This window comes from Callorhinchus milii, unplaced genomic scaffold (genome assembly GCF_018977255.1).
Source record: "Callorhinchus milii isolate IMCB2004 unplaced genomic scaffold, IMCB_Cmil_1.0 Scaffold3, whole genome shotgun sequence".
NCBI lineage: Eukaryota > Metazoa > Chordata > Chondrichthyes > Chimaeriformes > Callorhinchidae > Callorhinchus > Callorhinchus milii.
This window is the reverse complement of record NW_024704744.1, coordinates 17,073,857-17,096,770: the sequence shown is the minus strand read 5'-3', so window position 1 is coordinate 17,096,770 and position 22,914 is coordinate 17,073,857. Positions and strand designations below refer to the sequence as shown.

The 22,914-nt window shown below is 38.0% G+C and overlaps 1 protein-coding gene across 1 annotated transcript in view; it reads left to right on the top strand.

The window, feature by feature from the left end:
* nbas (NBAS subunit of NRZ tethering complex) overlaps window positions 1-22,914 on the top strand; it is a 122,699-nt gene that overhangs the window by 20,549 nt on the left and 79,236 nt on the right. Inside the window, exons 20-29 of the mRNA XM_042332778.1 lie at window positions 567-703; window positions 5,648-5,734; window positions 6,507-6,660; window positions 11,576-11,761; window positions 12,767-12,940; window positions 13,258-13,391; window positions 16,597-16,659; window positions 18,377-18,499; window positions 21,356-21,458; window positions 21,902-22,131. Coding sequence (XP_042188712.1) covers window positions 567-703; window positions 5,648-5,734; window positions 6,507-6,660; window positions 11,576-11,761; window positions 12,767-12,940; window positions 13,258-13,391; window positions 16,597-16,659; window positions 18,377-18,499; window positions 21,356-21,458; window positions 21,902-22,131 — 1,391 coding nt within the window. The remainder of the gene's footprint in view (window positions 1-566; window positions 704-5,647; window positions 5,735-6,506; window positions 6,661-11,575; window positions 11,762-12,766; window positions 12,941-13,257; window positions 13,392-16,596; window positions 16,660-18,376; window positions 18,500-21,355; window positions 21,459-21,901; window positions 22,132-22,914) is intronic.

Below are 22,914 nucleotides of genomic sequence, written 5' to 3'. Positions count from 1 at the left end.
ATTAGTCATGTTCCTTTGTACTTTATATGAATGCCTGGCTTATTCCTCTCCCTGTTTTGATAAATTACAAATAAGTCTTGCCAACTAGGCAAAACATCGTATTTTCTCTCAAATAAAGATATAGATATGTAGCCGGGTGTGTTTGCTCAAGTTGGATAGGTGTATTTCACGGCTGTATTGGAGGATCACGTCTGAAATAGACTAGCTATAAAACTACGAAGATCGAACACAGTAAGAGACCGTTCACCCTATTTTAAAAGCCTGCATTCATCCTCTAGAGCTGATTAATTCTTGTAATGAATTTAATGAAATGTGAGCCAATACTTATTTTTCCTCTTCAGGTAACTCCTAAATATGCACAGCATAGCCCAGAACCAAATCTGGGACCTTCTTTTCTGTGGTTTAGCTCTTCACCGGATAAACTTGCTGAACAATTGGAAGAGCTGGATATACAGTTGTTTGCATATTTTCTTACCATGAACAGTACATATTATTAGTGACAAATCAATGACTGCCAAAAGTGATGTTCTTTGAATTATGTTAATATAGTACTTTGTTTTAAATAGGAAAGCAACGTTCAAGCTTTGGAGATTCTGTTTACCTATCATGGATCAGATTTGTTACCTCATCGACTGGCCATTCTTTCAAACTTTCCTGAAACGACCTCACCTCATGAGTATGCCACCCTCCTTCCTGAAGCTCGGTATGAATAGTTCTTGAAATTATACCGCGACTCCAAATGCGTTAATATTATAATAAATAATATCCTTGCATTTGATGTGTAGGGCCTTATCACATCAAAATGCAAATACGGCAACCAATTCTGATTACAGTGACTCACAAACAGCCAGGAAGTGAATAACCTTTTTCGTTTATCTGGGGGAAGTTTGATCAGAACACCATAAAAAAAAACCTTCTCTTTTCATTTATTGCCATGGGATCTTTATCGTCCACCTTAACATGCAGACGTTTGGTTTAACATTTCATTGAAATGATGGACCTCCGAGAATACAGTATCTACTTAGCACTGCAGTGGGGTGTCTGTAAGAGCTCAGAATCCCTGCGTGGGGTTTGAGCCCACAACCTTGACTCAGAGGAGATCGTGCTACCAACTGAGTCAGGCTGATACCTATTGCCACAATACTATGATAATTCAATGTGGTTTCATTTAAATTGAAATGGGTTTGTCTGGCTGAATGCTTATGATAGAGGATCAGTATGTCACAATGGTGATTTATTGTAGTTTTACATTCATGTGTTTAAAAGTTTCATAACTCATAAGCAAGCAAGCGCTATGAGATCCTGCGTGGGGGAGGGGCTACATAAGTGGAAGTTGTTGTGTAAGCACCACGTGCTGGAGGTTTCCATTTTTTGTTTCATATGAGAGCCATGGTAATAGCTTCAGGGCCATGTTTTAACCGTTCTAAGGAAATTGATGTTTAAGAAGAAAACAAAAGAGGCAAATCCACTGAAGCATAAATCTTACTAGTGAAATGTGGAATAGGTGGTTGCTACTTATTAGGAAGTATTTTTTTCAGGCTACCTCAGTTATGGAAACACTCTCTTCCAGCTTAAACTTGTTCAATATGATTTTGAATTACCGTATCTAAAAAAAAATTAGACTAATGAAAACCTTTTTCAACTTTTGTTTCTGATTATCAATGTGGATAGATGTAATCTAAATAACTCTTGCCAAACCATAACCATTTAAAGTTGCCATAAATTATTAAATAGATGTATATTTTTAGGAACGAATATATCCTAATATTACTGAAAAATTTTATTTCAGAAATCGAGTAGCTCTTGAAGAATATTATTGAACCCGAGTACAGTACAAAACCTTTCAACCTAACTAAAAATTATATTTAGTTTGAATCTAAACTATTTTCAATTGCATTGTGTGACAATGTACAAGGCAGCAATTGTATTCTTTAAAATTCTGAAAAACAAACTGGTTGGAATGCTGTCCAAATCTTTGCCTGAGCAGCCTTTGTATTTGTAAATACAACGCCACACATGGGAAAGCCAGAATTGTAATTACATTTACATAATGTCGTTTGAAATTATCAGCAGTGAAAATAATTGGGTGGTATAAGGACTATGTGCTTCATCATACAGATGTAGCAGCAGAGGAAATATCATTTTAAAAACTTGCTTAGGGCAACAATCAAAATTCATACTTAGCATCAGTGAGCTTTTTTGGGGTGGAGGGAGAAATGGAGAATCATTTGTAAAATGAATTAAAACAAAAGTCCAAATATATGCACAGCTGTTTCCTGTGGAGAGACCCTATGAATCACAACAAAGATTTTTTTTGTCTTTCTGCTATGAGATAGTTGATCGTGTGGGTTCTGATTTACAATCTATTTTTCTTAAATAATGCATCGCCTACAAATTACAGTTATTACATTTCACAGCGCATCCTGTGAAATGCTTTGAGATGTCCTCCCAATGTGAAAGTCACTATATCAACAGTAAGGATTATTATTGTCTTCAGAGAAATGTGAATTTGAACTTGATTTTATTTTATATGATTTGGATTTTTGGCAGCAGAAAACCTTGTAAAGTAAATAAATATATCTCTTCTCTGCATCTGTAACCAATGTGCTTCATCATACAGATGTAGCAGTAGAGGCAACATCATTTTAAAAACTTGCTTAAGGCAACAATCGAGATTCATACATAGCATCAGGGAACTTTTTAGGATGGTCTCCCCAACTCCACTACCCACAAAATCCAATTAATTCAAAACTCTGCTGCCAGTATCCTCACCAAGCTCCGTACTCCCATCACCATAGTCCTTGCCTGGCTCCACTGTTTCCCTGTTACGGAACAGATTGACTTCACGATTCTCACAATCGTTTACAAACCACTTCATGCCCTGGCACCTCCCTACCTCTCTGACCTGCTTACTCCCCAATCCACTATCCAGTGCCTCCATTTGCCTGGCTCTGGTCTTCCTGCATGTGCCTCGTCCCCTCCGCTCAAACATTGGCAGCTATGTGGTCAGCCAGTATGTCCCAAAACTGTGGAACTCTCTCCTTCAATAATAATAATAATAATCCTTGCATTTGATATAGCGCTTTTCACGTCGGGAGGACGTCCCAAGCGCTTCACAGAACACACTGTAAAGTGAATTGACTGTATATTTGTGGGCGAACGCGGCAGCCAATTGCGCACAGCAATGTCCCACAAACAGTCGTAGATTGAAAATGACCAATTTTATTGTTTTTTGTTTTGGAGGGATTATTATTAGGCGTGTGGAGTAAGGAAACTTGCCCAAGGTTTCGCCCTGACTGGAATTGAACTCAGGTCTCTCACTTGCAAAGCGAGTGCTCTAACCACTGAGCTACAGGACTCCACAATCAATCCTTGCCTCCTCCTTCCCTGACTTCAGATCACACCTCAAGACCTTCCTCTTCGACTGGGTCCAAAACCCCTGATTGTCCAGCGCTTTGGGACGTCTTTCCGACATGAGGGGCACTATACAAGTGTAATTTGTTGTTGTTGCCTACAGTCTCTTCCCTCCTCTTTCCACATTGGTGTCAAGCTCTGCTCTGAGATGCTACCCCACGTGAATGGTGGTACACAAATGCCAGTTGTTGCTGTTACTTTAAAATGGAACAGATTAAGGAATGAAGGGTTTAAGGGTCAATTAAATCTCATAATTTGAGATTATGGTAATGAGCATTTTCTCCCAAGAACTTGCTCTTGTTGCTAGGAGATATACAACCTATGCTGGAATGCCTTGTTCACTGTTTTTATTTGTCTCATTCAAGATAATATCTTTTGTCCTTCTCATTTTATGACTGAGAATAGCTACTCATTGTTTGGAAAATTGTGGAACAGTCTCAAGAACTATGACCACCATATTGTAATGTGGGTCTACCATCTTACTGCCTACATTCATTTACAGTCTCTAATTGCTTCAATTGAAAGAATATTGCTGGTTTTACCTATCCAGGGTTATTGCATTTGAGAATGTCACCTGTTTATGTTCATAGTGTTTGAATCCTCTCGTCCCTAAAGCAGTGTGAATCTTCCAGGTAGGTATTATATATTGTGGTTCATATATGGTGTTTCTGAGAGCTGTTGCTAAATGTATTATTTCTAATGTTAAATACAAAGTTAAAGCCTAGGTCAGCAGAAAAAATGCTTATGCAAAAATGGTCCTTCCAGAGATAAATCTCTCATTCAATATATTGCTAATTTACATTTTGGAATTTATGTCTGATCTATTCAATCAAAACTGTCCCTCGAAAGATGTTGTATATTTTCTGAACAAAATATTTGCATAGCTGTCAGTTTCTGTTTCAGCAAATATTGTCAAGATTATTGCAATATTTTACCAATGAATTCTCCAGAGAAATAAAAGTACAGATTAAAGCTGTAGCCATAAAAATGAAAAATGCATTAGGCATCACACTGATTCAATTTATGGCTAGGCATAGAAAGCTTTGGGACACAATGTTTAAGATTCATTAAAGCTGCTTAAGGTTGTGGAAACAGGTAAAGTATTGCTATTCTTTTAATAGCTTACAAAAGGGGAATCAAGCTTGGGTTAGAATAAATGGTGGTCATATAAAGCAAAGTTTATACACTGATTTCTGCCTCCAAGACATTTTAAAAGGAAATCTTGCCGTCATTGTTTTTCTCAAGTAAACTTAACTAACTACTTAAGTTATTTCTTTAGATTTGTACCACCACACAAACCTAGACGTGTCAAGAAACAAATATTAGAGGCTTTTATATTAGAACATTTATTTTTCCAAGTATGAATCTTAATATTTTTAGTATGAATAGAATTTGCTAAATCCTTAGCAAAAATAATATATTGTGCGAGCAAAGTACTATTAAATAACATTACTGTTAAAAAATACTATTTAATAATATTAGGAATATTAAAAACATTAACACTAACTACAGTGGTATTACCCTTTACTTAAAAAATCCTGTGATCTACTTTGAGACATTTTGACAACCTTAAATGGTGATATAATAGTCCTGTAGCTCAGTGGTTAGAGCACTCACTTTGCAAGCGAGAGACCTGAGTTCAATTCCAGGCAGGGCGAAGCCTTGGGCAAGTTTCCTTACTCTACACGCCTAATAATAATCCCTCCAAAAAAACAAAACAATAATAAATTGGTCATTTTCAATCTACTACTGTTTGTGGGACATTGCTGTGCGCAATTGGCTGCCGCGTTCGCCCACAAATATACAGTCAATTAAGTTTACAGTATATTCTGTGAAGCGCTTTGGGACGTCTAGAAGACATGAAAAGCGCTACATTAAATGCAAGGATTATTATTATAATACAACGATTGTGATTAACAGCAAAATTGGGCAATTATGGGAAGGAATACTTTTTCCTATAACTTTAGGCATAACTTTATAGGTAAACTGAAGACGAAATTTAAGACAATAGCACCGGACAACATGAAAAGGGAATACTATAAAACGAAGGGAATACAAAGTAAGAAAGGCAATAAAACTCAGTTTTAAAAAAAATACATTTCAAGTATTTAATGTAAGAGAGAGGAGAAGGCTAAGGTTGATGATTTAAATTTTTTAACATTTAGGTCTGGTCTTTGTTCCCTGAAATGCTGAAACCCCTGATTTTTTTTCTTGGTTCATGCCATTTTGACAGATTTGAAGAAAATGGTGATTTGTTCGCATTGCCATGGAATGAACAAAGGCATCAAGACCAAGATTGGTGTGAGGAACCAAATGTCAGGTACAATTGTGACTTCATATTTTACTTTCCAGATCTGTGTATGTGCGTGTTTAATAATAACATAATTGTTGCAATTGCCTTTCACTTTGACTGGACATCTCAAAACGCCGCACAGGGTTTTATTTGAGGGATTGTTGGCCAGGGCACTGGGAGAAATTCCCTTCTCTTTTTGAATAGTGCCACTGACTTGGAGGCGAGAGTGCTATTCACAGAGCCAGGCTGACATACATCATGGGTGCATGGAATCATCATGTAAGGTTTGAAGAGAATCACGTCGGTGATTCCATTGCAGCATTGAAATTGCTCATGAGCAGAGCTCTTACTCTACATTAGTCAGGTCTCAGTGTAGATAACAAGGCTATTTTCCCAATGGTGTGCTAAGAGCTAATATACTACATCTGTTTGTCTGACCTTTAGTGGTAAAATATATTTGTACCCTAGATCTTTATCTCTGCTCTTCCACTCCATTGCAGGTTTTACTCTTCAGGCTGTACTCCACTCTCTATTTTAATTTCCTGGAATGGAGTACCTTATTTGTCTGAAGTGCATTTGCTATTTGTCTGACCATTTCCTTTAGTCTCAGTGTCCTCCTGAGATCTTATACGGTCTTAACACTTTTCTCTTGCACCCAATTCAGTGTCATCAGCAAATTTAGGCATAAGCCCTTCTATGCTCATGATGTATATTGTTTAAAAAGGTGCAGGCTTCCTGTGTACATTTGTGTGACTTATTTTATATGCTTTTTCTTGTTTTTTTTTCCCCATTCACATAGAATTATCGTGGAATGTTGTTCCCAGGATGTAGCTGAATTTCTTTATGAAGAACAGTCTGAACTTTTAGAATATAGGACCTTTGAGCCCTCTGTTCAATTGCTCACTGATTGGTATCAGAAGCGCGCAGAGGAGATTGAGAGCTATTCCAGACAGGTGAGAACCGAATAAAAGAATGCTTCTTTAAAATTTTATGCAAATATATTTTTTTTGCCCAATTGAGAATTCTTTGCAAGAGATATTGTATAAAGGGTTTTTACTTGTGTTTTTAAAGGAGATATAGAGATTACAAATTACATAGGTTTATAAACTATGAAAAGTAGAAAAGGGTAGTATAAGTATTACAGAAACTGCTTTTGGTTGAGAGAGGCCTTTGTCACAGCTCCACTGCAACCTTACCTAGCTTGTTTTCTTCACAGAAAGTGTGCTGCTTTCTGTGGCCACTTAGTGGCACCAAATCTCAATTTGTTTTGTCCAACTTTTTAAAAAAAATAAAAACTAGAGTTAGCTGATAAATGCAAACCTCACACAGCTATTACTTGTGGATGAGAAACCAATTTTGCATGCATTCCCATAGCGAACAAGAGGTGAGCCAACCTTACAGAATAATCCACCTAAACACTCTTCCTTCCCACACTCAATTTTTTTTCTTAAATAAAAGGAACTACACTGCTTTTAATGCAACGTTTATGGCTTGGAGGAAAGTGTTTTTTGAATTTTGCAGTAGTCGTGATGAAGTCATGAAAACATTTCTCTGGAGATATTTTGAGTTAAACCTAAAATTCTTGACAATTGGTAAGTAAAGCAATAAAACAAGACTAAATGCTGTTTCTTGATTCATGCTTCGTAGTCCTGTAGGTCAATGGTTAAAGGCCTTGCAAGTGAGAGACCTGGGTTCAGGTTTTGGCAGGGCGAAATGTTGGGCAAGTTTGCTTACTCCACAAGTCTCTGTTTACCTGGCAGTAAATAGGAACCTGGTTGTTAGTCGATTGACGGATCAGTTTTCCGGGGGTAATAATTCCTTCAGTCATTTCAATCCGCGACTGTTTATGGGACACTATGGTGCACAATTGGCTAAAGTGTTTCGCCCACAAAATCTACAGTCAATTCATTTTACAGTATATTCTGTGAAGCACCTCGAAGACATGATAAGGCTCTATATCAAATGTAAGTATTATTACTACTATTATCCTTATATCCCCCCACGCCCCCGGGTTCTCTGTGGTTGAAAAACATCATTTTGACGACTAAAGCAAAATGTGCTGCTGTGCAATGCATGAAAAGTCGATAGCTTAGTTACCATCTTTCCATGGTCAATGTTGTTTAATTACTTTTCAATAAGAAAACTGAATATGGAAGTTGGATCTTTAGCCTCGGAATAATGCAGGTTTGTATGTATCTGAGATTGAGAGTATAAAGATTGTTATATTAAAGTGGGTGGTCAATTTAATTAAAGTAGGGAATAAAAGGTTAATGAAATGTAAAACTGTAGTGTGGTGCAACCATTTCCAATTAAAAATATGTAGTTCTTTGCAACAAAAATGGAAAGGTTTGTACATGTTATGTATTGATTTTTTTCTTAACCCTTTCATTTCTGAAAAGTGTTTACGATTTTAGAATGCTCATTTCTTTATATGATACTTACATGTGTTTTAATGCTAAATTCCTAAAGTTGAATGGAAGAAGCGTATCCATCCAAAACATATTCCTTAATTGATGGTATTTTACAATAAACATTCCCAATTCCAGTTTTGTTCCATAGTTTGATTTTGGTGCTAAAGACTCAAACTTGATGAACTCTTAAGTTTGTTATATTGGTGCCTTCAATCAAACTTTTTGCTCCACGTTGGAACTTGGAATCGGTACATTGTGCCATCCATTTGCATGCGGCGTTAAACCAAGGTCCCGTCAACTTATTCAGGTAGACGTAGAAGATCCCCTGGTGCAATGAGAAGGGAGTTTCTCCTGGTGGCACAAATCTCCCAAGTATAATTGGTCACTCACTTCATGGATGTTTGTGGGAGATCGCTATGCTCATCTGGTTACCGTGTTTTGCCTACAAAAGACAGTCAATGCACTATACAGTCTATTATGTGAAGCGCTTTTAAGACTTCTCAATGACGTGATTAGGCGCTATATCAAATACAAGGAGCAAATGCAAGGATCATTTTTTATTTGTGCAGTGAAGAAATTGTGACTGATTAGTTTCTGTTTATGATAAAGGAAATCTTATAAAATAATAATCCTTGCATTTGATATAGCGTCTTATCATGTCTTCGAGGCGTCTCAAAGCGCTTCATCGAATATACTATAAAGTGAATTGACTGTATATTTTGTGGGCGAAACACAGCAGCCAATTACACAGCAATGTCCCACAAACAGTCGTAGATTGAAGTGACCAATTTTATTTTTTTGAAGGAATTATTAACCCTGGAAAAGCCATCCGCCAATCGACTAACAAACGGGTTTCTACTTACTGCTAGATAAACAGAGTAGTGTGGAGTAAGGAAACTTGCCAAACATGTCGCCTTGCTGGGAATCGAGCCCAGGTCTCGCTTGCGAGGCAACTGCTCTAACCACTGAGCTGCAGGACTCTGTTCTAAAACATGGTACTATTTGTGGAACTATAGTCAAATAATATGAAATGATAATCAAGCCCTTTTAAAAAATAAATAATTTGTAATATTTAAGGTAATTGATAAGATGTCACATACACAAACGGAGATGAGGAATTTCAGGAAAGATTTATTGAAGCATTCAAAATCAGGGTATGGATAAGCTGAATATGTTTAACAGATTCACAAGGTTTACTGTGGTAGTCTAACTAAGGAAGTGGTGCTGTGCTGTGGGCAAGATCAATTTTGCCCTGCCTACAGCACAGAGACAGCACTTGTCAAAGTCACAAACAACGTTCTCTATCTGTGACCAGGGCTTCCTATGCCTCCTTGTCCTCCTGGATCATTCTGCCACGTCCGACACAGTCGACCACGCCATCCTCCTCCACCGCCTCTCATCCATCTTAGTCGGACTGCACTCACATGGTTCAAGTCCTACTTAACCAATTGCCTCCACTGCATCTTGGCAAAACGTTTCTCCTACTGCCCCCGTCGGTCATCTGCAGGGTTACCCCAGGTCTCCATCCTTGGTCCTCTTCTTTTCCTTATCTATATGCTCCCTCTGGGCGATGTCATCCGCAGATACTGCGTAAACTACCACATGTATACGGATGACACACAAATCTACTTTGCCTCCTCCAGTACCAACTCCAGGTCCGTCGATGTTCTATCAGCTTGTCTGGCAGACATCAAGGCTTGGATGAGTGTAAACTTCCAGCAGCTGAATGTGGACAAGATGGAAGCCATGCTCATTGAGTCCCGTCAATGTCTTCACTCTTGCGGATCTGAACTCCTCAACCTCCCTGGGCTCTCCCTCATATTTAACGAACCAGTGCGCAATCTAGGCATCCAGTTCGACCTCAGCCGTTCTTCCTCCACCACATCCAGTCTCTGACGAGGATCGCCTTCTTCCACCTCTGCCATATTGCCCGCTTCCGACTGTACCTTACCCCAAATGCAGCCGAAAACCTCGTGCATGTTTTTGTCACCTCCCACCTGAATTACTCAAATGCACTCCTCGCCGGTCTCTCCAGCTCCACTATTCAATAGATCCAGCTCATTCAGAACTCTGCCACCCACATACTGACCCGGACTAAACTCCATACCCACGTTTCACCAGTTCTGGCCAGGCTCCACTGGCTCCCCCTCACCAAACAGATCGACTTCAAGATCCTCACACTTGTGTTCAAATCCTTTCACTCTCTGGCACCTCCCTACCTCTCCGACCTCCTCACTCCCCAAACCCCAAGCCTCTGCTCGACTGGCACTGATCTCCTGCTTGTCCCTTGCACCCCCCACTCCACCAAGGTCGCGCTTTCAGCCACTATGCCCTGAAACTCTGGAACACTCTCCCCCAATCCCTCTGCCTTGCTCCCTCCCCCTCCTCGTCCCACCTGAAAACCTTCCTCATTGACCATGCTTACTGCCACATTCCCCCCCACCACCCCAGCTCATAGTCAGGCTCCACCACTGTTAAGCGCCCTGAGACGCTACCGTACGTGGAGGGTGCTATGTAGATGCAAGCTGTTGTTGTTTGATGGAGGCAGAAGCAAATTCGAATGAGAATTGTATAACTATTTGGTGATGAAATCAATTGAAGGATGTGAGATGTAGCATTGTCAGTTGGAATACAATGATAATTTCTGGTCCTCTGTATTATCATAATCCTATATAGAATGGAATCACATTTTATGAGGAGAGGTTTTTTAAACGTAGGTTAGACTGTGGCAAAGAAGCTGAAGCTTTATTTCTGGCTTGATATCTTGATGTCAGGTGGAATTCTTTTTGTGGGTATGAATCATATTTCATGGATTTTACATGTATATCAATACAGTTTCGTGAATGGAGTGAAAATGATCTGCTTTACTTAAACAAGTTGCTATTCAGCTTCTGTAATAGATGTGTTAGGATTTTATTTCAATTAGTTTACATTTTGAGGTTTCAAGTCTGATTTGTGTTGCAACCATTGAACTGCAAAATAGCCTAGGTGACTTGCAAAGTTCGAGCAAATGAGTGTTTAATTGTTCAAATACATTTGTCTTCCTTAAAATGGATATCCCTTTTACTGTATAACATCTTATTCACATAAAGAAGGTGCTATAGTATGTTTTATTACTAGATCTTTGATCATTCTTTTAATTTACAAACACTTAATGTGCACACTTGTGAAATCAAAATATTATCCTCTAACGGGATTCGGATGGATTTTTAAATGTTACTCACATTTCCAGTTTTAAGTTAGTTCTGGCATCACGCTGTCATGCAGCAACTTCAAGGGACTGAGTGGCTTGGATCTGTTCTCTGAAATTAAATATAATATTGAGTAGAACATCAGATAAAATGGAACACAAATTGAAAGGACACAGATCTTCAAAGTATGAAAACAAACATCTCTCATGAACAGTCTCTGACATAATGTTTAAAAATTCTGACTGGTGTTGTGTTATTTATCTTAGGTGGATTGTGCCTTGTCTCTTGTGCGTTTGGGGAAAGAGAGAAACATCCCTGGGCTGGAGGTACTCTGTGATGATCTCATTACTTTGGAGACCCTGGTATATGAAGCAGAGGCTGACGCTACTCTTTCGTTGAAGGAACTACAACAGATGGAGGATATTGATAAGCTGAGACTGTTGATGATGAGTGTATGTTGGAAAATTTAATTGCAATAGTAGTGATTTTAAATATAAATTTTTAAATTGTTTTTAGACTGTTTAGCAATTGCAGCTCAGGAAGAGGACACTCATCCATTAATCCACTAGTGGGTGAGTCTGTTGGTTGTCAATACTGTATTATGCTACTATTTCACTTTAATTCTTGACTGGAATAGTATTTTAACAAATGTAAAGCTAGTCAAATTAGCCCTTTTATTAGCTATTTGAATCTGAGCTGTCATTCTCTTGCCTCACAATGAATTCTCCACTTGTAAAGTCCAAGTCCAATCTTGAACCAGTGCCAAGACATATATACAAGATTGTTTTAGGTTGAATTCTTAGCATATTTATTTTCCCTCCTGGTGTGGAAAGAGCCTTGTAGAATTATGGATAGATGCAATTGTTCACATAACCAGAAGTGTAAGGGGAAAAGGCTAAGTCATAGCTATTATCGGATCACAGGTTCGAAATTGATTCTATGGTAAGTTTAAGGATCTCAGTTGAAGTTTGGGGTAATTGGCTTGAGAGCTCTCGAGCTTAGAAGAGGAGAAATCAAGTAGGGTTCTTGATTAGGATTTATATTCAGCAACTCTTACTGAAAAGTGTATGTTTATTTGTTGGCTGAGGGCAAGATTGGGTTTGACTGCTACCTCCTATGGTTGAAAGATTTACCAAAAATAACATGAAGAATGGCTACTTGAAGAGTGCCTGACATCCCTAGAACTAAAGACCAGTAAGCATAGGGCTTCTTTTGGAGAGGAAGAGAGGAAAAAAAAGACAATACTGGAATAACATGCAAAAATAGCTATTTACTAAGTTCCCAAACTAATGTAGACATCTTTTAAATTATTAGTGTTCTTATTTTGCATAGTAGTGTATTAAAATTGCTATTCAGCTTGTTGTTTTAACATTACTACCAAAACAACAAATTTTTTGTACTACTGCAGTTTTATGGATGTTGCATAATTGCATATTTTCTGTTTCCTGCTTATTTAGTCACCTGAGGAAATGTATATAAAGAATGTGTATCAGTGGATGGTTCCATTTCTGCATCGCTGTGAGAGTCAGAAGTCAGGAATTGCAGATGACCTGCTTAAAGAGTACTTAACAACAAAGGCCAAAGAGGATTTAAAGTACCCTCTGAAGATATTTCAACATTCCAAGCCTGGTGTATGTTTAACATGTCAAGTATTATGTTTCAATAATGGTTCCAACAAATATTGTTTTTTTTCAAAGCCTATTTCTTTTGCTTTACTTGCAATATACTATGTGTAGCTTGTTGGGAGAACAGATATTTGGGTTCCTGGTGTCGATATTCAGATTTATTGCCTATTTTTGGGTTGATGAGTACTATAATCTTAAAAAAAAGAAATATTTTTGTATGGGGAGGGGAAAGGTAAGAGTGGGGCCTGTCTGGTACTGAAGTGCTTCCATTGAGAAACTTGCTCTAACTTTGCTTAATTGCATATTTTTTCATCTTTCATTAGTGCCAGCAGAAAATTATTTCTGACCATCACCAATTGATGACACTAGCATTAGAATGTATCTACAACTGTGAAAGAGATGATCAGCTCTCCAAGTGTTATGATGTACTTGAATGTCTGCCACAGAGAGGCTATGGGTAAGTAGTACAATTCAGGTCCTCAAACGAAAATATATTATTTACATTGGGATGTGTGCAGAAACAGATTTTTACATTCTAGATTTGAAAATCAGAAAACAAGCAAGGTGAGAGCTCAAACCACTGAGCTGCAGGACACCACATTTAAGGAAGTTAAGGTCCTTTTGGAGGAGGCATTGAAAACCAGGGCGATTTAGATAGATAGATTAGGTTTAGTCCTCCAGCAAAGGCCACTAATTGTTTTATGGTAAGTAGAATGCTGGAAATCCAACGGCAGACTTAGCCATTAAGCTCTTTGCAATTAATTATTTCATTGACATTCACCTGCATTGACATCAACCTTGCATTGTCATTTACCCTGCATTGCCATATACAGTGGTGGTTGTAATATAACTAGATCCAAATCAAAGTTGTGTTAGTAGCTTCTTCATTTGTTGGGCCAGTTTCCTTACTCCACATGCCTGGTTGCTAGTCGATTGGCGGATCGCTTTTCTGATGCTAATAATTCCTTAAAAAAAATTGGTCACTTCAAACCATGACTGTTTGTGGGACACTGCCGTGCACAATTGGCTGACGCGTTTCGCCGACAAAATGTACAATCAATTTACAGTATATTCTGTGTAACGCTTTGAGACATCTGAAAGAAGTGATAAGGAGCTATATCAAATGCAAGGATTATTATTATTACTAACATTCTGTCTAGTACTGCTTTCATAGTTTAAGTTAAATAACTTGTTTATTCTGCATCTAGTACTGTCATTATTTTAAAATCTTGATTCATGCTTGTTTTTTAATGAAAACAAGTTCAGCTTGGTAAACCGCTCCTCATGAATTTGATCTTTAACCCCCATCATCACCCTGTGGTCATCATCCTTTTTATTCTACCTTGTGAACCGTTGTGACCTTAATATTTGGCCGTCTCCTCCACTCACCAAACACTGGCTTGCTTCATTTTTTTGTGCCTGCTCTGCCTTACCATCAGTGGGCGAACCTTCACCCACATGGCTGCAGTTTCTTCAGAACTCTATCCCAGATTCCCTCCGCCTTGCCCTCTCCTCTATCTTCAAAATAATCTTAAATGAACACAAGAACCTGCATTTATATAACGCCCTTAACATAAATACTCGCCTCGGAGTAGTTCACAAGAACAGGGTCGAAGGGGAAGGGGGATAGGAAGAGGTGACTGTACACATATTCAAAGAGGTAGGTTTTTAGGTGGGATTTAAAGAGATGGAGAGGTGTGAAACTGCAGGTAAGAGGGAGAGCTTTCCAGAGATCAGGGTTTAATTGCTGAATTGTAATCGGCTGTCGACATGGAGTGGTCGGGGAACATGCAGCAGATCTTGGTTAGCCAGACAGGGAGCGAGCAGGTTACAGAGACAGATGGGTGCTACAGTATAAAGGGATTTATTTATAGGTGAGAGTGAGGTTCAAAGTCGATCCGATGGGAGATGAGAGGACTGAGGTGATTCATGCGGACGTTGGAACCAAGCAAGATGCATTTCAGATCATAATTTTGCATCACTTTATTTTGCTTCAAATACTTAGTCAAATCCTTTTTAAGGTGTTTGCATGAATGACAAAGAATTCAGGATTTTTTTTTTCAAACCATGTTTAGGAAAGGAAGCCCAAAACCAAATGCTATATTAAACGTGGCCTCACGGGTAATCTGTGACCTCAAGATGCTAACCTTTCATTTGATTTAGCTTTGTTCACACAAGTTGCACATTGACTTAAAACCTTCAGTAAGTAATCAATAATTGCAGTAAATTCCTTTTCCAATCTCTGCTGGTGGACACCCTTTTATTTTATATGTTTACTTGTTCCAAAATACATTGCCCTGCATTTAACTATTAAAATCCATCTGCCACTATTTGCCTCATCTGCTTTATTGGTCCAGGTATTAAATTGTGTTTATGCTCGTCATATTCATCTGCCCATGTTGCTTGATCTAATCAACAAATTTTATAACATAACAAGAAATCCTCTCTTCCAAGTTATTTATGAAGAGTGTGAATTGAATGCGAACCAAAATGGACCCCTTTGGAATTCTGCTCTTCACTGTCCCCCATATGGACCTTTTTAATTTGCCATCACCTTCTGCTTCCTATTGCTCAGCCAATATCCAATGAATGGATCATAGCACAGGACTGGCAAAGACCATTACAGTCCATCTGTCCACAGTGGGCAGTCCTGTGCATTTCCAGAATCCCATTTGGCCTTAATTGTTTAACAAAGTAAGTTGCTTTTTTAAAAAAACTACATTATTCTATTTCTCAGCCCTTAATTGAATCTTTCATCTGACAGCTATTTAATTCCTTCTTGAAGTTGTTGACATAATCTGCCTTTGTTGCTTTTCTGAGTAGTGTATGCCACATACTTACCATCATCTGTGTAAAATAATTAATTCTGGACTGTTTGTTCATCTTCTTACTTCTCAGATCCCAAACTCCGCCGCCCACGTCCTCACCTGTACCAAATTCCCCTCACCTATCACTCCAATCTTAGGCAGGCTCCATTAATTTCCTGTCTCCAACAGAATCGATTTCTAGATCCTCACCCTCACATACAAGCCCCCTCATGTCATAGCACCTCCTTACCTCTCTGACCTGCTCATACCCCACTCCTCTGCCCACTTCCTCCAGCTGGCATAGGCCTGACCCCTCCACCCTCCAATACAGTGGCTGTGCCTTCTGCAATATGGTGCCCTGAAAGTTTAGTATCTCTTGCTGGGAAGTAAATTCTATTCCTTCAGCTGTATACCTCGGGTGCAGTCGATCTATCAAATTAATTCCACGTAGCTTTCCTTTTTAAAGAAAAAGTGTCATATGGAACATTGTCAATTCCTTTTTTAAAAAAAATAAAAATTGCATTGCCCTGATCCTCGAGTGTGGTTACTTCTGCAGGTACTGGTCATGCAAACTCATGCATTGCAGTAGTTTCACTGATTGTTTCTAAATCTGTCTAGATGTTATACTTTTGATGGATTTATTCTTAAGTATGTGTTTTGTTCAAAGATACATGTTTGGTTCTATTGGCATTGTTGGTTCATAATCTTGAATTATGTGGAGGATGATACTGTAATGAAAAAATGGACTGCAAATTAGATTGTCTTTTTGCTATATTTTACAATTGTAGTCTTATCTGTAATATGAAACGAGTGCTTGATTGCTGTCAAATATCCTTTTAAATTTTTACTTCACAGTCAAGAATCAGAAGTGACAAAAATATTGCATGATCAGGTCGACTTGTTGGAACAACATCTGAGGTAGAGTTTTAAATATTGAGAGAAACAAACTTTTGTGTTTTCTGTGTTTCTTTTCCTTTCCTTTCTGGCCGCATGCAGGTTCTGGCCATGCAAACTCATGCAGTTGCACACAGATACCTCTGTCCCTCTCTGTTTTGGGCTATATTGTTACTGCGACTCAGAAAGAAGACATATTGGGAATAGCAGAAATTGACTGCCTATCTTCCTTTGTGTATAGTTTCTGTTGTGGCAAAAGGCGGGACCATTTTATAGTTGGATTCATTGGCCACAAACGGCAACTAATCTTTATTAGCAGCAGAGGACTCCAGGGCTTTCACAATAGGAAAAATCAAAGACTTCAATTAAGTGTGAAGTATCTCAAGCAACTAGATTGTCCACTCCACCTCACTTTATGTTCTATTCTTAGATGCAATGGTTACTGCATTCATTAGGATTCTATAAAATATCTGCTCAACTAAAGTGAAACTTAATTTAGTGTTTTTTTCCTGAGGCCTGTAGGGGCATAGTAACACTTGCTTTCTGATCAAAATACTGGCAGAAACATTGCACACATTGTAGTTACCTGCCTGAGCTCTACTCATCTTGACAGTTCACTCACCATCGCTGCTGCCAAAAAAGAGACTGAGCTAATTGCTGGAAGAGATATAGGAAAAGCAAACTCAAGGTTCATTGCCTATTACTGACAAATGAAATAACTTGAATGAAACCTGCCCTGGGCCTCTTGTCTGCACTGTATTTTAACATTAGACAATATATGTTTTTAAACAAAAACAGAGAGAGCTGGGAAAGCTCATCAGGTCAGGCAGCATCTATGGAGAAAGGAAAGTGAGTCAACATTTTGGGTCCACGACCCTTTGTCAGAACATATGGTTTATATTTTTAAACCTTAACATTTCAGCCTTAATATTTCTAGTTTCTTAACAAGGAAAAAAAAATTATAAAGAAATTGGATATGGCCTGCCATTCACAGATTTGTTAGGAGTTGTATCATCTAGGAACAATGTTTTTTTTTTATGAAGTTCCCATTTGGAGGTCAGGTTATATTTTTCTTTATATAGAATTGCATATAATTTACAGCCTTTTTCAGCTAAACATGTCTATTCTAGTGTGTATGCTCCACCCATCTTAATCCTCCCTTCCATAGCCTTCAAATTCTCTCTTTTATGCAATATTAAAAGCACAGGAAGGAATCATGACAATAGGATTAGATTGACTCTTGGATCAAAACCACTATTGTAGACTATAAGGGCTGAACGGTCTGTTTCTGTGCTTTAGCTTTCTGTAATTTAGCATAATAATAATATAATAATAATAATAATGGTCTACAGATCAAATTCACATTTGTTTAATAACTGAAAATGAAGAACGCTGTATTATTCTATTATTGAAACAACTGATTGGGAGAGTGTTGATTTTTGGTGCCCTGTATTTGGTCATCAATTTATACTGGAAATATGTTCTACTTGTTTTTATATAGTATGAGTTATAAGTTTGTAAAGTACATTTTCTGCATCTCAGATGTATAGTTTATAGTTTCAGGATCTGAGTGTATCATTTTACACAAGTTTTTTTTATATAAATGTTTCCATATGTGTTTCAATGTTATGTTTTCAAAAGTGATTAGAAATTTTATTTATTTTGCTTTCCTTTGAAAAACAAATACATGAAGTTTTAAACTGAAGAATTGTTCCTGATTTTATTTCTTTATTTACTTCAGTGTTGCGGAAATTTTGGAGAAGCATGGTCTCCAGAAACCAATCTCATTTGTAAAGATTACGCAATCAAGCTTAGAGGAGGCCAGTCAGCTCATGGTACGGTTAACTAGGCACATTGGACGCAAGTGAGTATACATCAACCTACCCTCTAGGAATAATAAAACTAGCATTTCAAAAAGAATAATTCACGAGGCTTCACTAAATTAAAGTTGATCAAATAGAATCTTGTTGCATGATGATGGTAAATGATCAATATGTGAAAGATTTTTTTCCGTAATATTTGTGACACTTCTGTTGATGCTTTTTTACTTCTGTACTGTAGCCATCCGTATAGCAATCATTTAACTAGCAATCATTTCACAATCAAGAACAACAAAGAGTTGCATTTATATTACAATTTGTTCCCCTCACATGGGGAAGACATCCCAAGGCACTGGACAGGGAAGTATCCGCACCCAAGCTGGGGGTTGGAGTCGAGGAATGGAGGGCAAGGGGGATGGAGGTGGGAAGATGACTGAAGGCATGCTCAAAGAAGAAGGTCAAACATTGTATACATTCCTTGCCAAAAGTCGCCACAAAGAATCTGAGGAAAGAGGGCGAGCAACCCTCAGCGTTTCCTGTCAACAAGCAGTCATAAAAGCAATTATGGGAGATGAGGCCATGCAGCAAAATAATCATTACTGGAAAGATTAAAAGTCATGAACTGCTTAAAAATCAGTTGAGCGAGCATTCATTATTGATCAAGGAAAACTAAACTATTTCCATTCTGATGCCTATTCATGACAATCATTGCTCAGGTCTTCTGGGAAACTTTGAGGAGGTGGGTGGAGAGTGAGGGACTAGTGTTCTCCACAAAATAGCAGCTGAATCTTTGCAGTGCATCGGTATTCCACAAATATCGTGCAGAACATTTTTTTATTGCAAGTAGAGAAATTGGAAAAAATGAAGCAGAACATACAATTAGTCAGATGAGGAAACATTGAAGTCCCTCTTTCAGGGCATTTAACTTTTGTGTTACTGAAACCCAATTGCATTAATATGTGGTACTGCACTCAGGGATTCCAAAATGCTGCATCATAGAGCAATTGAATGCAGTCGCAGTCACTGTCCTAAGAAAAATATAATAATCAGTATTTTTAGATAAATTCTAAAGTAGTTATACTGTAGTTTTGAGCCCAAGAGTATAATTGTTAGGGATTTTAAACAATCCATTTTAACAATAAACCAAACCAATGTTTCAAATGTTCTTTGGATCAAATTTAATGAAAACAGGTGAGAATGATGATAGTAAGAACGTTTTCTTAGAACTCTCAAGACTCCTATTAACCTATTTTTGTATCCTTTTCACACGTTATAGACTTGGGATCTGTCTTATTAAATACTTAAACTAAATGAGCATTCATTGTGCTGGTGGCAGTCTTTTGTATAAGCTAAAATGCTTTTAAGTGCAAAGAGGTTGCTCCTTTTAATATTGTGACATCTTAAGTTAATTGTTGCTTATTGTTAATCTAAACATGATTCTGCTCAACCTACAGTACAGGAACTCCACCACCCATAAACGTCAACACATCCAATAAACTGCTGCCCGCATCCTCACCCACACCAAACTCTGTTTGTTAATCACCCCAGTCCTCACTTTATTCACAATCAAGCGTATCCTCTAAGATCCAAATTGCCATTGGTTTGCCACTGAAGAAAGTCCTTTGAGGCATTCTTGATGTCTGATGGTCGATTGAGCCCATGTGTCACCATAGCTGACATCCATTATTTTCCCAACCATAGGCAGTGAATACTTGTCACTGTTATCTCCCAGCAAATTGTTGACATTTCTTTAAAGTTCATTTTCACATTGTGCTTGTCATCATTGCCATTTCCATTTTTTTTGTGTTGGATTCCGAGGACCATGAAAAGTGCAACTGAGCTTTGCTATAATCCTGGTACCTTCATCCAAGCATGACCCGAGTTGCTGAGAATCTGTCTGCAATTCTCAATGTGCAAAAACTCGAAGAGGTGGCAGCCAAGCTTCCATGATTCCTCACCTGATGCCAGAGAATGTCCACTTAACCAAATCATCACACATCAATATAATTACATTGCCATTCAAATTTACCATTACTTCAGCTGCATTACTACTAAAGTCTGAAGGTTACTAAAGGTTACAGAACCTGCTACAGAGTTGATTGAAGTCATATAACAGGTTTTAGAGGCTTCTCCATATGTTTCCTTATGGGACTGTTGTAGAAGACTCCTGATCCTATCTGTGATAGGAATGTGGAATTCTAAGGAACCTTCTCTGAGACGTATCTGTCTTTGACTCTTTTATTCTATGACAAGCTGCAGTTGTCACCTCTGAGAACCTGCTCCACACTATTCAAAATAGCTTAAAAACCATACATTCCCAAGCTTACACAACCACTCAAGAGCTGCTGCTACGTAACCATTTTATGTCTGGATGGTTATTTCTCTGAATATTTGGTATTCCCATTTCATTTTGTAGACAATATGGACAAAAAAAAACCTGCTCTGGATAAAATCTGTTAACTGAGCACAGGCCATGGATGACACAGGTCTTTGGTCAGTGTCAGTCCTCCTGACGTGAAAGACGCTATCCAAATGTAATTTGTTGTTGTTGTTTCCTTAGAGTTGCTCGCTGAACCAAAAGGGAGCCTTAATTCTCTTCTTTGTATTCATCCATGTGAATTAAGAAATTGAGGCAAAATTGTACATTTTTAGTTTTAACAGCTCCAAGTATAACTGAGAGAATGGCTGTATAGACAGAGCTAAGATTTTGCTATTACACCAAATGATCATTAAAATAAACACAATGTACTTTCAAGGCACTTTTATAATTAGCTCATAGTTGGATTCCATCATGGTACCGAAGGAAAGTAGGATCTGTAATTATTGCTATATGATCAGTAATTAATGTAATGTGTAATTGAATATTATATTTTCAGCCGTTTGCTTTGTTTTATATTCAGGAACCCACCTGTAAGTGAGAACGAGTGGAGAGGTTTGCTGCAAGATCTGCTGGAAATGCAGCAAACTGTTTACAAGTGCCTGAACTCCAATACATGCTATGAGGTAAAGCAACTATAATCTTGTCCGAGCTCTGCTAGTTTAGGTCAAATTATTTGGACGGTTTGCGAGGATAGGGAAAGAGGGTTTGCATGTGTCTGCTGAAGGGTTGACCAAGGATCAGCATTGATAGTGTCTGCAAGATTACATTGTCATGGCTGTCTAATTGATGAAGATGAACGGGAACTGGGTTTGGATAAGAAAGAGGAAGAATAAATTGGATTATTTAAAAAAAAGTTGGGTATTACAATTGAATTCTTTTTTAAAAAATGTTTGAAAATCCTATTTAAAATCCCCTTTCAAAACCAGGCCTGATGTCAGGTGTAATTCTTTTGTTCTTGATCATTCAGTATCAACTTGACTTATCACAGTAAAGGAATATTGTTTCCTTAAGTGCTAATTTTCCTCAATGTTTCCATAAGCCTTTATAGAAGTTTTTCACCTTTCAGATATTTACGGAGAGCCTGTTGTGCTCCAGTCGTTTGGAGAATATCCGATTGGCTGGGCAGATGATGCACTGCAACGCTGTATTTGTGGACCAGCCTGTTAGTGTTGCCTCCAGAGGCAAAGTGCATTCCAAGGTCAGCTATAAGAAAAGCATTGAATTGGTTCTTACCGCTGCCAGAGAATATTTTGACTCATCAACCACCTTGACAGATAATTGCATGGATTTAGCCAGGTAATCAATGAAAGAGATGGTGTGTTTTTTCTGCAAATGCATTTCTTGTTTATTTTAAATATAAAGACTAACTGTACATTCATTGATATCTTCTTAGTATGCTCTGTTAATCTTATCCTCAAATATTTTCAGATAGTGCCGTTGTCAAAATAGATTTTTCTAGTCAATAGGCTTATTTGCACTCAAATACCTTACTTGTGCAGGATTTTAACATTGCTCTGAAGATTGAACTTTGAAAAGCTAGGTAAAATTGCTTGTGTAAATCGAGTTTAAATTGTTCTAAAATTAGCTAACAGGTAACTGCCAAATATTAAAAGTGTACCTACCGACATTGAATGTAGTGCAACTTCAGCTCAGGGAAACGTTCACATAAACAACGAGAGTTGCATCATTCAGTGAAATCTCTGTAGGATAAGTGGTTAGCTACATCAAGAGTGAGAGTGGGAAAATAAGTCTCTGGGAAATGTCGGTATATGAGATTTTTGGTTTGAAATATGCTGATCTCAAGATAGGAGTGTCTCAATTTTGTTCTAGGATTGGTTGTCACTGGATACAGACCAGTACCATAAGGAATGTAGCCAATGCTGGTTGAGCAAGATAGCAATGTTTTCTGACGTGTGCGGAGAGCAAATGATAACTTTTCATATGACTGCAATTCTAGTACCATGACATGTACGGTGACCTATTTTTTTTTATTTAAGGGGCACTGTTTGTGAAAGAGAGAAATGGAAGAGTTGCGGACCATTTTTGTCACAATAGCATCATATTTGAATATTGCAGTGG